This window comes from Chiloscyllium plagiosum, chromosome 41, assembly GCF_004010195.1.
Source record: "Chiloscyllium plagiosum isolate BGI_BamShark_2017 chromosome 41, ASM401019v2, whole genome shotgun sequence".
NCBI classification, from domain to species: Eukaryota; Metazoa; Chordata; class Chondrichthyes; order Orectolobiformes; family Hemiscylliidae; genus Chiloscyllium; species Chiloscyllium plagiosum.
This window is the reverse complement of record NC_057750.1, coordinates 1,935,601-1,953,611: the sequence shown is the minus strand read 5'-3', so window position 1 is coordinate 1,953,611 and position 18,011 is coordinate 1,935,601. Positions and strand designations below refer to the sequence as shown.

At 41.7% G+C, this 18,011-nt stretch overlaps 1 protein-coding gene across 4 annotated transcripts in view; it reads left to right on the top strand.

Annotated features, from left to right (window-relative positions):
• Nucleotides 1-18,011, top strand: part of LOC122542734 (zinc finger protein 541-like) — a 59,940-nt gene that overhangs the window by 40,342 nt on the left and 1,587 nt on the right. For 3 of the 4 annotated variants that reach the window (XM_043680723.1, XM_043680725.1, XM_043680721.1), the window contains exons 11-16: nucleotides 580-722; nucleotides 1,920-2,023; nucleotides 8,698-8,773; nucleotides 11,390-11,478; nucleotides 15,473-15,652; nucleotides 17,435-17,613. In XM_043680723.1, the coding sequence (XP_043536658.1) occupies nucleotides 580-722; nucleotides 1,920-2,023; nucleotides 8,698-8,773; nucleotides 11,390-11,478; nucleotides 15,473-15,652; nucleotides 17,435-17,613 (771 nt within the window). The remainder of the gene's footprint in view (nucleotides 1-579; nucleotides 723-1,919; nucleotides 2,024-8,697; nucleotides 8,774-11,389; nucleotides 11,479-15,472; nucleotides 15,653-17,434; nucleotides 17,614-18,011) is intronic. The other variant, XM_043680724.1, reaches the window with a different exon arrangement.

Here is an 18,011-nt window from a genome sequence, read left to right as displayed (position 1 = left end):
GAAAGATATAAAAGAGACCTAAGGGGCAACCTTTTCACGCAGAAGGTGGTACGTGTATGGAATGAGCTGCCAGAGGATGTGGTGGAGGCTGATACAATTGCAACAATTAAAAGGCATTTGGATGGGTATATGAATAGGAAGGGTTTGGAGGGATATGGGCCGGGATAGTTGGGATATCTGGTTAGCATGGACGGGTTGGACCGAAGAGTGTTTCCATTCTGTACATCTCTATGCCTCTAACTTCCTCAGCAGCCCTATGGGATTTAAATTTATTTTACTAGATCATTAATTCAGACCTCTGGATCCCTTTAACCTCTGGATAATGGATCTACTGACACAGTCAACATAGTACCACAGCTACTACAATACCCATTAATTGATAGAGGAAAACAATATACTAACCTTAGTAATGAATTCTGAGATTTATTTGCTTGCTTTGGTGTCTCCTCATTGGCAAGCTAGTTGAGGTTAGGATTTTTGTGTATGAAGGATTGAGAGTTCTCCATTCTCTCCAATTGGCCATTTCATTCACTTATGATCCAGCATAATTTTCATTTCATCCTGTGTAACTTGCTTTAGGCATATTAACATTGGAACACGGTTCCAGGCAGAGATTCCGTTATTGCAAGACAAGTCATTACTTGATGATAGCGTTCACCAAGCAGATCTAGTATGGAAACCATGGGATGACATTGAAACTAATAAAATCACTCAGATGAGAGGTAAGTTTGAGATTTCTTTTCTTTTGAAAAATTATTATTTTGTATTTTCTTAAAATTTCTTGAGCTCATCGGGTGATGTGAAGCTAGAGTTCTGGTAGCAGAAGTAAATGTTGTGATCATGCGTTTCAAGCTAGCTGCCTTAATCTGTTTGTCGTGAAATCTCTGCTAGATGTAGTTAGCTTATTTGATATAAATACGAAAATCCTATCCTGTATTGTTGCAGATCAGAAAGTTTTGACTTATAACTGCTATAAATTATTCTTTTGCAAATGAGTAGTCATGTGAGGAACTCAAACTGTGAGTACATGATTTAACAAATTATTTCTGAGAAAAGTTGCATTTTGTGAAAACCTTTCGTCTTGCACTTACCAATACAATTTGTATGAAATAACAATGTATGGGGAAAATTTGATATTCTTATGAATTGTCATGATGAGTATAAGATGAAAAGCTTTGACAAATTTGTTTTAGCAATACTCAAGTTCTTTATTCCCAAACTAAAAACTGAAAATTTGTAAATTTAGGCCAAGGAAAGTCTTATGGAATATTCTTGCAATTTTTAATCATTCAGAGAGTGTGAATTACTCTCATCATAACCACAGTAGAGAATAAAGTGATTTTAAAAAATAAAACTTACTGTTTATTGTTTGTTTTTTACTTATTATTTGTCCATCTGGTTTAAGTCTTGAAATGTGAACTCTGAGTAGCTTTAAAAATCTGCTTTGTTTAAAACTGAATTTTATTCTCTGCCACAAGCCCCCACCCTCAAAATTTTTAAGGCATTTCAATTTTTAAAACAGTGGGCTGAATTTTTATGTTGCTCCCCATTGACAATTTTTTGGTGGGGGAGAATGTAAAATGTGACTGGTTGCAGGAATGGGATGGGTGTGGGAAGGTTCATTTGAAGCCTCTTCATGACCGTCTCCACACAACAGACCAACCGCACTCCCCCAAAATTTCACTTGTGTCCGTTTTGTTTACTAATGTCTACACAAAGGAGACTTGGGGAAGAGTTAGAAAATCAGATCTCGCTCCTGGCCATTATTCAATAGAGGGCGCAAATGTGTTTGTGGATGTTGGACTTAGCATCTTTTGATAGAGGGTGGAGAGGGACGAAACTACAGATGACGCTGTTGCATTTTCTACTCAAATTGCTCAGTTTCTTATGGTGATTTTCTCTAACTTACTTTTCTGCAGTGACAGATCTGTTGAATTTAGCTTGTTCGAGTGTGCTGCCTGGAGGAGGTACCAATTTGGAATTAGCTCTGCATTGTCTACACGACACCCGGGGAGATATTTTGGTAACCAGCCATGTTCATTTCTTTGAAAATGCATAGTGCTTGTTCTGAACCATCATAATTGGAATTTTATTCTTTGCTCTTCACTAACTACCTTTACCATTATTTATCATCACCCTGTTGAAAAGCTTACTTGTATATAGTGGAAATGAGGGTTTTACTTGAAATATAGATAAAGGAGAACCAGAGATGTGTTGGGATTTTTAGAAGGCTTTCAATAAGTCCTACAGAGGACGTTAGTAAACAAAATTTAAGCAGATGGGACTGGGGAGTAAATATTGCTATGGATTATGAATTGCTTCACAAACAGAAAAATGAGTATTCTAAAGATGGCAGGCTGATCGTCATGAGGTACTGTATGGATCAACAGTTGGATGACAGTTGTTCGTAATCTGTACAAATGATTTGGATGTGAGTTTGAAATGTCGTATTTCCAAGTTTTCTGGTGACACAAAACTACATTGTTCAATGTGTGCAGGAGGGTTTTCTGACACAGTATGTAGACAGGCCAATGAGGGGCAATGCCATTTTGGATTTAGTACTGAGGAATGAACCCTGTCATGTGTTAGATTTGGAGGTAGGTGACCATAATTCAATTATGTTTACAATAGCAATGGTCAGGGATAGGTATATACCACAAGGAAAGAGGTAGAATTGGGGGAAAGGCAATTACGATGCGATTAGGCAAGATTTAGGATGCATAGGATGTGGAAGGAAACTGCAGAGGATGGACACTCTTGAAATGTGGAGCTTATTCAAGGAATAGCTACTGCGGGTCCTTGATAAGTATATTCCTACCAGGCAGGGAGGTAGTTGTCGATAGAGGGAGCCATGGTTTACTAAAGAGGTTGAAGCTCTTGTCAAGAAGAAGAGAAAGGCTTCTCTGAGGATGAGGCATGAAGGCTCAGTTAGGGGGCTTGAGAGCTATAAGTTAGCCAGAAAAGATCTGAAGAGAGGGCTAAGAAGAGCTAGGAGGGGACATGAGAAGTTGGATAGGATAGTATCAAGGAAAATTCTAAGCCCTTCTGTAGGTATATCAGGAAAAAAAAAAATTAATTGAAGTAAGATTAGGACCAATCAAAGATAGTAGTGAAAAGTGGTGTGTGGAATCTGGGGACATAGGGGAAGTGCTTAATTAATACTTTTCGTCAGTATTCACATTGGAAAAGGGCAATGTTTTGAGAATACGGAGATACAGGCTACAAGATTGGATGGGATTGAGGTTGACAAAGAGGAGTTTTTAGCAATTTTGGAAGATCTGAAAATAGTTAAGACCCCGGGGCCAAATGGGATTTATCTTTGGATTCTCTGGGAAGCCAGGGAAGAGATTGCCGAGCCTTTGGCTTTGATCTTTATGTCATCGTTGTCGACAGGAGTAGTGCCAGAAGACTGGGGGAGAGCAAATGTTGTTCTGTTGTTTAAGAAGGGGAGTCGAGACAACCCTGGTAACTATAGGCCCCAGTGAGCCTTACTTTGGTTGTAGGTAAGGTGTTGGAAAAGTTTATAAAAGATAGTATTTATAATCATGTGGAGAGAAATAGTTGGCTTAGGGACAGTCAACACGGTTTTGTGAAGGGTAGGTCGTGCCTCCCAACCTTTATTGAGTTCTTTGAGAAGGTGACCAAACAGGTGGATGAGGGCAAAGCGGTTGATGAGGTACATATGGACTTCAGTAAGGCGTTTGATAAGGTTCCACGCGGTAGGCTATTGCACAAAATAAGGAGGTTTGGCATTGAAGGTGATTTAGCAGTTTGAATCAGAAATTAGCTAGCTGAAAGAAGACAGAGGGTGGTGGTTGATGGGAAATGTTCAACCTGGAGCTCAGTTACCAGTGGTGTGCCACAAGGATCTGTTTTGGGGCCACTGCTGTATATCATTTCTATAAATGATCTGGAGGTGGGCGTAGAAGATGACTTAGTAAATTTGCAGATGACACTAAGGTAGGCAGAGTTGTGAATAGTGCCGAAGGATGTTGTGGGTTATAGAGGGACATAGATACAATGCAGAGCTGGGCTGAGAAGTGACAAATTAAGTTTAATGTGGAAAAGTGTAGGTAGTTAATTTTGTAAGAAATAACAGGAATGCAAAGTACTGGGCAAATGGTAAAATTCTTGGCAGTGTAGATGAACAGGGAGGTCTGTGTCCAGGTGCATAAAACCCTGAAAGTTGCCACCCAGGTCGATAGGGTTGTTAAGAAGGCATATGGTGTGTTGGTGTTTATTGGTAAGGGGATTGAGTTTCAGAGCCACAAGATCATGCTTCAGCTGTACAAGACACTGGTAAGACTGGACCTGGAGTGTTGCGTGCAGTTCTGGTCACCACATTATAGGAAGGATGTGGAAGCTTTGGAAAAGGTTCAGAGGAGCTTTATTAGGATGTTGATATGGAAGGAAGGTCTTACGAGGAAAGGCTCAGGGAATTGAGACCTGTTTTTATTGGCGAGAAGAAAGTTGAGAGGTGACTTAATTGAGACATATAAGATAATCACAAGGTTAAATCAGGTGGTCAGTGAGAGCCTTTTTCCTCGGAAGGTGAAGGCTAACATGAGGGGACATGCTTTAAATTGAGGGGTGATATATTTAGGACAGATATCAGGAGTAGTTTCTTTACTCGGAGTAGTAGGGGCGTCGAATGGCCTGCCTGCAACAGTAGTAGACTCGCCGATGTTAAGGGCATTTAAATGGGTATTGGACATACATCTGGATAATAATGGAACAGTGTAGGTTAGATGGGCATCAGATTAATTTTGCAGGTTGGTGCAACATCGAGGACCGAAGAGCCTGTACTGTGCTGTAACGTTCTATAAAATTGGAGATGAGCTGGATCCAAGGAGGCTCCAAATGGATTTGGACAGGCTGTGTATGGGCAAGAACAGGATAGTTGGAATACAATGTGAATAAATGAGAGATCATCCAGTAAGGTAGAAAAAAATCAGAAGGGCATAGTATTTCTTAAATGGTGGGAGGTTGGGAAGCGTTGGTTTCCAAAGAGACTTGGGTGTCTTTAGAATGGGTCATTAAAAGCTAGTGTGCAAGAGCAGCAAGCAGCTAGAAAGGCAAGTGGTATGCTGCTGTTCATTCAGAGATAAATACAGGAGTAAAAATGTCTTGCTGAACTTGTATAGAACTTAGGTGCGCTGCACCTTGAGTATTATGAGCAGATTTTGTTTATCTAACAAAGGATATACTTGTTATAGAGGGAGTGCAACAGAGATACATCAGACTACTCCCTGGTAGAAGACATGGGATGTGGAAATCACTGGCTGGGCCAGGATTTATTGTCCATCCTTCATTACTCTTGAAGATGGCAGTAAGCTGCTTCCTTGAATCACTAGAGTCCACTTGCAATGTTGTTAGGAATGGAATTCCAGGATTCTCACCCATCGTCACAAAAGGAATGGTGATATATTTCCAAGTCAGGATGTGAGGGTCTTGAAGGGGAACATGTAGGTGATGGTGTTGCTACGTATTTGCTGCCTTTGTTCTTCCTGATTGTAGTGATTGTGGGTTTGGAAGCTGCTAAGGAGCTTTGGGGAATTTCTGCAATGTAGCTTGTAGATAGTACTCACTGCTGCTACTGAGTATTGGTGGCAGAGTGAATGCTTGTTGATGTGGTGTCTATCAAGTAGACTGCTTTGTGTTGGAGTTCCACTCATCCAAGCAAGTGGGAAGTATTCAGTCACACTCCTGACGTCTACCTTATAGATGTTTGACAGGCTCTGGGAAGTCAGGAGGTGAGTTGCTCGCTGCAAGAGATCTACTCAGTTAGCTGTTTTTGTACCCACCATACCGACGTTGTTAGTCCTGTTCAGTTTCTGGTCAGTGGTAAAGCACAGGATGTTAACAGTGGGGAATTATGAGCCAGGAATGCCACTGAATGTCAAGGGATGACATCCAGTGGATGGTTATAATTTTCTCTTATTGGAGATGGTCATTGTTATGACATTTTTGTGACACAAATATTAGCTGATTTACTATGAGATCCTGGATTTGTATTCTGTGGAGTTTTGAAGAATGAAAGGTGACATAATTTAAACTACCAGAGTTCTTGCAGGCTGTGACAGGGTGGATGTAACAGGGAGCATATTTTCCCTGACTGGAGAGGGACATGAGGGCAGTCTCAAAATAGGGGAAAGGACGTTTAAGATGAGGAGGAATTACTTCATTCTGAGGATGTTTGCATATTTGGAATTCTCATAAAATCCCTACAGTGCTGCAGATAGAGGTCATTCTGCCCATCGAGTCTGAACTAACCCTCCAAAGAGCATTCCACCCAGACTCTCAACACTTCTAATCCACCTAGCTTCCACATCCCTGGACACTATAGAGCAATTTAGCGTGGCTAATCCAATGGCACATCATTGTACCATGGGAGGAACCCAGAGCACCTGAGGAAACACATGCTGACACGGAGAATGTGCAAACTCCACACAGACGGTCACCCGAGGCTGGAATTGAACCTGAGTCCTCGGCATTGTGAGACAACAGTGGTAGCCACTGTGCTACCCTCTGAGAATTACGGGAGCTCAATAATGGAGCATATTTAAGTCTGAAATCTCTAGATTCATGGATATTAATGACATCAAGTAATTTGACAATAGTTGGGGGAGAAATGTGGTAGAGATAGAATGATCAGCTGTGATCTTTTTGAATAGTGAAGCAAGCTTGATGGGCTGAATGGCCTACTCCTATTTCCTGTGTTTTTAGAAGTCTGACAAGTGAAGGAGTAAACATAAAGCATAATATTACTTTTGCATGTTTTAATAGTTGGTGGTCAGTCAAGGTAGAGTTAGGGCAACTAATTCTCAGAGATAAAGGAGGTGCAGTGGAAGTATTTGTTAGATGTAATCACAACCCAAGTATGCTGTAACTGGACACAAATGTTATGCACTTACATTGCCACTTGCCAATTCTGGCCACAAGGAATGCAATGATTCTGCAATAGTTAAAAATCATACAACACCAGGTTATAGCCCAACAGTTGTTTTTGGAAGCACTAGCTTTCTCAGCACTGCTCCTTCATCAGGCATGTGTGAAACATAAGACACAGAATTTATAGCAAAAGATTATAGTGTCATGCAACTGAAATGATATATTAAACAAACCTAGATTGTTGTTAAATCTTGCCTCCTTTAGAATGGGTTGCAGGTTTCAGTTCACTAATATGTAAATCCCAGAACTACTATTAAGTCACAGTCTCAAGATAATTTAAGGTTTGATAAAATAATGGTGACAGCATTTAAGGTGTGAGGTTAAAGTCTGTCTGTATTCCAGTCTTGAGTTAGACTGGTTCTATTTCGAAAGTGGAATTTACAAAATATTACATGGATTGACGCCTATAAGGCGGACTTCGGGACAGGCAACAACGCAAGTGACTGAGCAGAGGCTAACAGCCAAGTTCGGTACCCATGAGGATGGCCTCACCCGAGACTTTTGGGTTCATGTCACACAACAGGTGACTCCACTACACTATTCTTTCTCTTCCCTTTCTCTCCCTTTCTCTCTCGTACACACACAGACCCTCTCTTGTACACACACTCTATCTCATACACACATACACCCCCAGACTCTCACCCATGCATGCACCCTCTCACAGGCTTATACCTCATCACACACACACACTTAACCAAGCTTGCGCACACGCAAACACACACTCTCACACACATGCACACACACATTCTCTCTCCTGCACTCGCACAGAGTTATGTCTATTTATAATTGAATTTGTATTTGCAGAACTATATTTGCAGATACATTCTATTTTGCTGAAAAAGTGCACAACCTGCAGGCAGTCAATCCATGTAATAATTTGTAAATTCTACTTTGGAAATAGAACCAGTCTGACTCAAGATTGGGTACGACTCTAACCTCACACCTTTAATACATTGTCTGAGCTGAGATGTCACTTTTTTATAAAACCTTAAGAATGTGACTTAAAGAAGTTCTGGGATTTACATATTAATGAACCGAACCCTGTAATCCATTCTAAAAGAGAAAAGACTTAACAACAATCTGGTTTTGTTTGATATAAATTCTGTCTCTTATGGTACTGCTCCACATGTACCTGATGACGAAGCAGTGCTTCAAAAGCTAATGCTTCCAAATAAACCTGTTGGGATTATAACCTGTTGTTGTGTGATTTTTAACTTTGTCCACCCTAGCCCAATATCGCCTCCTCCACGTCATGGATTCTGCAATCATCCCACCCACTTATCCCTCTTTGGCCTCTCGGCTGTGGAGTGTGTGACTTGCCGTTAGGTATCTTTTGGCATCTTCTCCCCCTGTCTCTGTGAGTTTTTGCTGGGTGCTTTGGTTCTTCCCACAGTCCAGAGATATGCATGTTGGTGGATTGTCAGGTGGACTTAGAGTCTGCACTGGAATTGGCCAAGACTAATTTCTGTTGCAGTTTGTTTAAAATCACAAGTTGCAAGTCACAATTCACATCTCTGTAAATAAAGCCCCTGCTTTGTGTTATACAGCAAATTGTATGGATTTAGAATTCAGTTATATTATTGAATGACAGCTTGGAATTAGCATGTCAGACTTTTACATCAGATTTCTTCACCTGATATTTTGAAATGCATTAACTTTCTTAGAATGGCTTCAGATCAAGTTTATTCAAATGTGTTAATTCAGATTCATCTTATTTCCGGCTCCTCTTGATATTTGTTTTTGTAGGCTGCCCTGGATATGTTACTAATGAAAGGTGTAAGGCGAGACCCTTGTCACCCCTTGGGAGATTACCACTACACTGGTAAGAGCACAGCCACTTACATGAAAGATAGATTCAATGTTCAGGTGGTTCAGTAGCTTCACTGTTTTCAGCACTAAACTCTCTGCCTTGACGGATGTCGAACCCAACCTCATTTGGTTGGACAAGCTAGCTTGCACTGCTGTATGGCAAGAGCAAACCCTAATTTTGGACTGCAGAAAGCCTGTGTCAATAAATTTGATTAATACCTGTTGGAAGGGAATTAATTTGTAAATGTAATCAGCAGGTCTTATGTTTGGAAATAGAGAGCCTATTTGGATAAAACAGCTGTCTTCATTGCCTAAGTTTTCATTTCTCACTCTTAAGCTTTCTGATGTTCAGCTCTTCACCTGGCTGGAATTTAGCTCCCACCTGGGTGTTATTAATTGAAACGGAAGCATTTCAGTGGACTTAGAAACAGAATGTACCGGGAAGACTCAGTAGGTCTGGCAGCACCTTTGAAATAGTGGAGCAGAAAGGAAAGGTGCCCCAGAGCAAAAGGCAAAGAGAATGCAATGGTGGTCAAAAGAAGATGTAGAGTAGATATTAATGAGAGGTGTTAAATAACAGAAAATAGGTCAGTTCTGTTGAGAGCAAATCCATGCAAACAAAACACTTGATTGGGGATTTGGAGAATGAAAGAATCAAAACGGAGGACAGAGTTCATTGAGTGAAGAACTTAAGACCATGTTGACTCCTGAAGGTTGTAAAGTATCTTAGTGGAAAATGAGGTGCTATTCCTCCATCTTGTGTTGAGCTTTGCTTGAACACTGCAGCAGGCTGAGGATGGAAATGTTAGCATGAGAGCGAAACTGTTTATTGGAATTACAAACAACCTAGCCTGCATTTTTTTCTTGCCACTGCAGAGGGGACACATTGTGAGCAAAGAATATAGTAGATTGAAAGAAGTACAAGTAAATTGCTAATTCACCAGAGAGGTTTGTTTGGGATCTTGGATTGTGCGAAGGGAAATGTTGAAAAAGAAATGTTGCATCTGTAATTACTATAGCGATAGTTTTAGAATCAACTGTTTAAATGTTGGGTACAAGACTAATTCATCCAAGGTTAAAAATATCGTAAGTCATTATCTTCTCTGTGTTGGTGGACGATGTACAGGACAATTTGCTCTCTCATCTAAATGGTTGTCTTTCTTGCCTATGCTTGCTTGTTTGTAGGATATTGAGCTATGGTGGTAGTGGGCTGAGTTCAGATCTGTCCTTGTCCGTACCCCACATGTGCTATGCAGATGGATAGCCAGGAGTAGGAATGCTGGCTGATTGTTTTCTTTCTCTCTCTATCCTTGGCTTTCAGCACAAATTGAGCATCGAACCTGAGGCTTTCCTGCTGTTTATGACTAGCTAATTTCTGCTGAGTGGGTTTAACCATGGAGCTTTCACTTTTTATATAGCAAGGATAAGAATGGAAAGTAAATAAGGTTATTATCTTTCAGCAAACATCCTGTTTTATATTGGAAGAGACCATTTCAATTTGAGCAGCACCTCTACTGTCTCTCTCTTTGTTTCTAAGCAGTTTCATCTTACCTCATGTATAGCATCAATTTATGATTCACTGATTCCCTGGTGAAGAGGCAAACAGATTGTTGGGCTGGAGCTCCATTGCTATGTTGTTCCATATCACCGTGTGCTGGAATTACAATGTTTAGGCCAGTATTGATCATTCTGTCAACATCACAAAAACAGATTATTGTGGAAGCTTGTTTAATGCATGTTTGCTGCTTCATTTCTTACATTTTAGCAGTGACTGCATATCAAAAATAAAAGTACTTCATTGGCTGTAATGTGCTTTGCGACACCTGAAAGGAGCCATTGAAATGCAAGTTATTTTACCACTACTTGTCACTGTGTACAGCACCTTGTCTTGGAGCTCCATGATCCTAATACTCCAAAGCTGTGTGCCAGAACATCAGTGTGTTTTGGCACTTTATGGCAATCATCAACAAATTAATGAACCTAGAAACCATGCACTTCTTTTGACTGACAGGGTGAGTGGGACCGCTTTCTGCTGTGCATTCCTTTTCCATTTCGTCAAGTGATGTGGTTCAGCACTGATGTCATTAATAATAGCTGAAACTTTATTGCTGGAATAGCACAGCAGGTCAGGCAGCATCTAGGGAACAGAAGATTCGACGTTTCGGGCACATGCCCTTCGTCGAATCTTCTGTTCCCTAGATGCTGCCTGACCTGCTGTGCTGTTCCAGCAATAAAGTTTCAGCTTTGATCTCCAGAGTCTGCAGACCTCACTTTCTCCTCGAAGATGTCATTAATAATAGCCAAGCTATTACAGAGGTGAAATAGATATATCTTATACACTTCATAAATAAACAGCTTAAAAAAAATGAAAAGTGACTTGAAGAAATCTGTGGTGAGACCAGAAAATGATGCAAAGAACTGATCAGTCAATATTGAAAAGAGACTGTTCCGTTTGAACATTTCTTGATTTAAATGTTTGACTGGAATTTAATGAGTTTTCTCTTTCATGTGCTGAATGGCCTGGGGTGTAATTCCAGCACATCCTGTACCCTTTTCAAACTTTTGACAATTGCTGTTTGTCATTTCACCTGTACATTGTTAATTCTTCAGGGTTTTCTTTTGAATTTAGGTACTGAGAAGTGGACTACGGCAGAGAAAAGGTTGTTCAATAGGGCAATTTGCCTTAACAACAAGGATTTCTTCCTGATGCAGAAGATGGTAAGAGATAATTAAATGGCAAAATTAGCATGTTAAGTCAGTTGAGATGCACCATTCTTCAACTTGTAAGAAATTGAGCCTGTGTAGTACATTAAATTTGTTGTAGGCAGTTCATACCTTCACTTGGGTGGTAAACTGATGTAGCAGGATGCTGAGTCAAGAGTGTGTTGCTGGAAAAACCCTTCATCGGGAATGAGGCTTGTGGGCCGGGGCTGAGAGATAAATGAGAGGGGTTGGGGGGGGAGATGGGTAGCTGAGAAAGTGATAGGCGGATGAAGGTGAGGGAGAAGGTGACAGGTCAGGGGGGAGTGATGGACAGGTCTGGAGGGTGGTGCTGAGTTGGAGGCTTGGCACTGAGATAATGTGGGAGGGGAGGGGAAATGAGGAAGCTGTTGAAATCCACATTTATCCTGTTGCAGAGTCCCAAGGCGGAATATGAGGCGTTCTTCCTCCAGGCATCAGGTGGTAACGGTTTGACTGTGGAGGAGGCCCAAGACCTGCATGTCCTTGATGGAGTGGGAGGCGGAGTTGAAGTATTCAGCCACGGGGCAGTGGGGTTAGTGGGTGCGGGTGTCCCAGAGATGTTCTCGGAAACTGTCCACAAGAAGGTGTCCTTTCTCCCCGATGTAGAGGAGCGCACACCGGGTGCAACAGATGCAGCAGATGACATTGCTAGAGGAACAGGTAATGTTCAGACGGATGTGGAATGATCCCTTGTGGCCTTTGATGGAGGTGAGGGGAATGGTGTGGGCACAGGTTTTGACTTCTTGTGACAGGGAAAGGTGCCAGAGTGTGGGGTGGGGCTGGTAGGCGGTGTGGACCTGACGAGGGAGTTGTAGAGGGAATGGTCTTTCCAGAGTGCTGATAGGGGTGGTGAGGGAAATAAATCTTTGGTGGTGGGGTCCTTTTGGAGGTGACGGAGAATGATGTGATGTATGCAGAGGTTGGTGGGGTAGAAGGTGAGGACCAAGAGGTTTCTGTCCTTGTTGCATTGGGAGGGGTGGGGTTAAATTACGGTGGTGCATGAAGTGGAGGAGATGCACTGTAGGCCATCATCAACCATGTGGGAAGGGAAGTTGCGATCATGAAGAAGGAGGCCATCTGGGACTTTGAGGTGGAATTGGCCATCCTGGGAACAGCTGTGACAGAAGCAGAAGAATTGGGAATAAGGTGGGCTTGTAGTAGATGTCTGTGGTTAGTCGGTCGCCGGAGACAGTGATGGAGAGGTCCAGCATGGGGAGGGAGGTGTCCGAGATGGTCCAGGTGAATTTGAGGTCAGGGTGGAAGGTTTTGGTAAAGTTGATGAACTGTTCAACCTCCTCGTGGGAGCATGAGGAGGCGCTGATACAGTCATCGATGTAGCGGTGGAACAGGCGGGGGGTGGTGCTGGTGTAACAGTGGACCATGTATCCGACAAACAAGCAGGCATAGCTGGGTCAAACGCGGGTGCCCATGGCTACTCCTTTGGGTCGAGGAAGTGGGAGGAGAAGTTGTTGAGGGTGAGGACCAGTTCAGACAGGCGGTTGAGGGTGTCGGTGGAAGGATATTGGCTGGTATAGCGAGAGAGGAAGAAATGTAGGGCTTGGACACCTTTGTCGCCGTGGATCGATGTGTACAGGGACTGGATGTCCATGGTGAAGATGACACCTAGGGGCTGGGGAAATGAAAATCTTGGAGGAGGTGAAGGGCATGGGTGTGTCATGAATGTAGGTGGGGAGTTCCTGGACTAAGGGGGACAGGACAGTGTCGAGATGGGAAGAGATGAGTTCAGTGGGACAGACGCAGGCTGAGATAATGGGTCGACCGGAGCAATCAGGTTTGTGAATCTTCAATAGGAGGTAGAATCGGGTGGTGAGGGATTCATGGACAGTGACGTTGGAAGCTGTGGGTGGGAATTCCCCAGAGGGTGATGAGGTCTTGGATGGCCTGGGAGATGATGGTTTGGTATTGGGAGGTGGGCTCATGATCAAGGAGGCAGTAGGAGGAGGTGTCTGTGAGTTGGCGCCTGGCTTAGGGGTGTAGAGGTTGGTGCGTCACACTACTACTGCGGCCCCCCCGCTGGGGTTTGATGGTGAGATTGGGGTTGGAGCGGAGGGCTGTGCATTGTGAGGGTGGGAGGTTGGAGTGGGTGAGAGGTTGGAGTGGGTGAGAGGTTGGAGTGGGTGAGGGCGGTGGACACATTGAGGTGGTCGATGTCCCTGTACCCAACCCATATTCCCAATTCCTCCACCTCCGCTGTAAGTGTTCCCAGAATGTTCTGGATGCTGCATGTTTTGCTTGTGCCTTTAGTCTATGGGTTTCCTAGGTTACACTGCCATCTTGATCTCCGTAGTATTGAATATTGGGGTCCTGTCCAAAGTAGTTTTGATTTGGGCAGTTCATATACAGAGGGAGCTTTCACCTGGACAGTCTGAACCTCCAGCATTCGGAGCAAATTGGACTCTGACTGCATTGCATCATCCAGTATTTAATCAGCTAGCACTAACAGCACATTACTAGTGCATGATCTATTTATAACTTGACCATGGAATTTGTAAGAATTTAATAAAAGATGATGTAGCCTAAACTATATATTTGGGTTAGCAGGATGCAGTGGCTCCAAAGTAAAATGTAGTATTAACTCTGTCGAGAAACGTTTCACAGTCAAACATCTTGGGCACCCTTGGTAAAACAATCACAAAACTATAATTGATTAAATATTTGTGTATTATTAATAATACTGCATTATGAAGTTGTACTGTAATTTTAGATTGTTTGTTCCATTGAGAATTCCCTGCTATATTTCACAGTTTGCTGCTACCACCTAGTGATAAGAGAAAAGGACTGCATCTGTTAGGATTTTAAGTGATGTTTCAAAATGATAACTGGCTGATGCCAGTAAAAGAATTATTTTATATTTGTGTAGCTTGGGATTGAATCCAGTGCAGAGAATAAAACTCTCTCTACAAAAAAATGGTTTGGACATAGAAAGCCTTTCAGCTTATCTTTCCATATTCCTATTCCAAGTTGTAACTGTTTCTTAAATCAATCTTTCCTGGCTTACTAAGCTGAAGGAACTTGAATGAAATAAATTAGGAAGGGGACTGTGACCACCTCTATGAGCTCACAGCATATACCACTATTTTCCGCAAAGAGGTCATTGATTTGTTTTTCATTCATGGCACATGGACATCACTGGCCAGGGCAATATTTAATTCCCATCCCTAATTTGAAAGTCAATCCTTGCTGCGGGTCTGGAGTCACATGTAGGCCAGAGCAGGTAAGGACAACTGTTTCCTTGCCAAAAGGACATCAGTGAACCAGATGGGGTTTTCCTGACAATCAACAATGGATTAATGGTCATCATTAGATCAGAGTTTTATTGAATTTAGATTCCACCATCTGTCATGCTGGGATTTGAACCTTGGGTACCCAGAACATTGGTCGTGTCTCTGGATTAATAGTTTAGTGATATTACTACTGGGTTGTTGCTTCCCCTCTGTGTCAGTGGAACTGTTAGAAATTGCTGTTTTGCAGTGGAACTGTACAGCAGTTTAATTCTAAAATTGAGAACTTCTAGTTGTGAGCATCGGTAAGTATTGAGTCAGAGCAGCTGATGAATATAGGACAGACTATGCATTAAGGCATTATTACGATTATTCTATATCAAAAAAATCCACCAGACTAGACTATCTGTCCAGTTTAAAACTCTATAGATGCCCATGTTACCTTCAAGACTGTTCAGCCAGCTGAATCAAAACATACTTTTCAAAAAAGGGATGATTTAAACACTGAGTAGTAGGATGCACCCTTAGTAAAGATTACAGAGCAGGTTTTATGAATGACCACAACCAATGACACCTCACTCTGTACTTTAAAGAAATTATAGAGCTCTGGATCCAAAATGTGCGCATGTTTATTCCTCCGAGTGAGACTCCCCACTATTAGCACAAACACAGAAAATCAACCCTGAAAAAACAGGATTATTGCTTTCATGGGTCCTGCTGTTTTTCAGATAAAACACAAGACCGTGGCACAGTGTGTTGAATATTACTACACCTGGAAGAAACAGCTAAAGTTTGAGTGGAAGCGAACACACTTGCTTGAGGAAGACGAGATAAAGCCTGAGACAGAGAGTCCCGCTGATGGAAAAGAAATAAAAAAGCTGGTTAGAAATGCTGCTATTTATGCTCAGGTTAGTGAGGGGACAAGGTGCAAACAGGTAAGGGGACCCCAGCTGCAGTACTCCAGGTGACTTGGCCTTTGCTGCCTGCATAGATGAAGCAGTCTGCAGAGTGGATGACAAGCTACCTTGCAACAATGGTGCATGAGGCCATACACATGGAAAGCGTGAAAAGGAATGGGGTTGTATGAGGAAACAGTAGTCGGAAAAAGGTACTTTTTCCTCTTTGACCAGGAGTTCTGAAGGTTGCGTTGCCTGCCCAGTGCCAAGGTCTAGGACACATCGTTGTGTCTGGAAAAGGAGAGAGCGGAATAGTGGCACAACTACATTGGGAAGTGTTAGCAAGATGAGTACCTAGGTAGGTAGGGGTTAGCAGCTCCTACAGTAACCAGGGGCTAAAGTAGAGAACAGGACCTCAGATTTTAACCTCAGGCATCAAGATAAATCTATTAGGAACATATTGAAAAATGGAATACCATTTCATGGAGTACTGGCAGAGTGAGAAGCTCTATGTGACATGGGCTGTGAGACCATCATCCTATTGAAGTGGATATATAGGACAAGAAGTGTAATCTAGAAAGAGAGGGGGGGAAGGAGCTGCTGTTTCAGGGCAAGATAGTTGAGAAACAAACAAAGAGAAACTGGGTAGAGTTAACCGAAATTGACATTTCAATACTGTAGATGCGAGCAAAATGAAAAGGTTTAAATAAATTAAACAGGTGAAAAGAGTGAAACTTGCTATCAATACAACACTAGAGAAGAACAACATATGGATGATAATGGAATAGTGTAGGTTAGATTGGCTTCAGATTGGTTTCACAGGTCAATGAGGGCCTGTACTGCGCTGTAATGTTCTAAATAAGTACGTTTGACCCAAATACATATTCATTGTGCACATCTATGGTGTATAAGGAACAAATTGAATTTGCATTGTCAATGTATTAAATGTGGAGATTTAGGATCCATTAGAGACGTAGCTGCAAGATGGTCAAGACTGGGAACTAAATATACCAGATTTGTAGGGTCTCTGGGATAGATGAAAAATGGTTGAACAGGAGGTTTACTCATTAAGGATGAAATCATTGAACTTCCTTGATAGGATATAGCAAAAAGGTAAAAACATAGTGGATACTTTATGGGTATAATTAAAAAATAGAAAACAATTTAAGACTGTAATAGGATTTGTACATAAACCCCCTGTAACAAGTGTGAAGTTACAGCTGTATAAATACAAAAATTAGTCAAGGATCTTGCAGTGAGAGGTTAATTGTAATAGAGAATTTTAACTTTCAATATAGATTGAAAGGTCAGGGTAGCACATATCAGCAAGATGGTGAATTATTTGAGTCTGTCTAGCAGACATTCTAGCCTAGCCACTCACCTCTAGATCTTCAAGCTTTGCACCAGATTGGGAGTTTATAAACAACAGATTGATATTTCTGTGCAGTACTGATGAAGTTTGGCATTGTTAGAGCTAGGGAAAATGATTAAATAGTTGATGAATTAGCTTTAGGCAAAGCATGATGAAAAAGCGATAGGGACAACTAACCAGAGAGGCAGAGCAGGCAAGTCATCTGAGAACATTAAGAGAAGCTGAAATATACTTTTGGTAATAAGTAGTATGAAAGGGATTTGATTCTTAAGACTGACTAGGTGACCTATAGTATCCTTGAACTCTCTTTCTTTGCAGGAAACACATTTAGTATCAGGAACCGCAAATATAATCACTTGTAATATTTTCAGAGACCGCTGTGAGTAAATATTTTCAACTTTTTTTTCCTTTTCACCCCTTAGTCATTCTCAGAGAGTACAAGCATTCCTTCCCAGACAAGCGTGAGCAGAGAAAAACTAAAGAAGAAAATTGTACGGGCTAAGCCTAACCCTTCTCCATCAGTTCACTGTCAGACAGGAGTCCAAGACAAGAATGAGAAAAAGTTTACTGTGGGAAATTTCCCATGTAAAGAATGCACAAAGTAGGTTGGATTGTGAATGATGGGTTTAGGTGAAATTTCAGTCTGACATTGCAATGTTACTATTTTTCTGGTTAAACATTATTGAGGTGCTCAAGAAGTAACTTTTGTTTTTATAGAGCCTGCTACCACTCGCTGATACAAAACACTTCACAGTACTTTAATTCCTTTTGAAAAACAGTGACTGTTGCAATGTAGAGAATTGCAGCAAATCAGCTGAGGTTTCTGCCTCTTGAGCTGGAGACTTTTGTTTTGGGGAGTCCCAGATGCCAGGTAATTGTGCTTCAGATGTTTCTGCTTCCAAAAGCCCCCCCATGTCCAACTTCTATTTACACCTTTGCAGATTGACTTCCTACTGGAAAGTCTGATTCATATAATGTTGCTCTACATTCTTAGGTGAG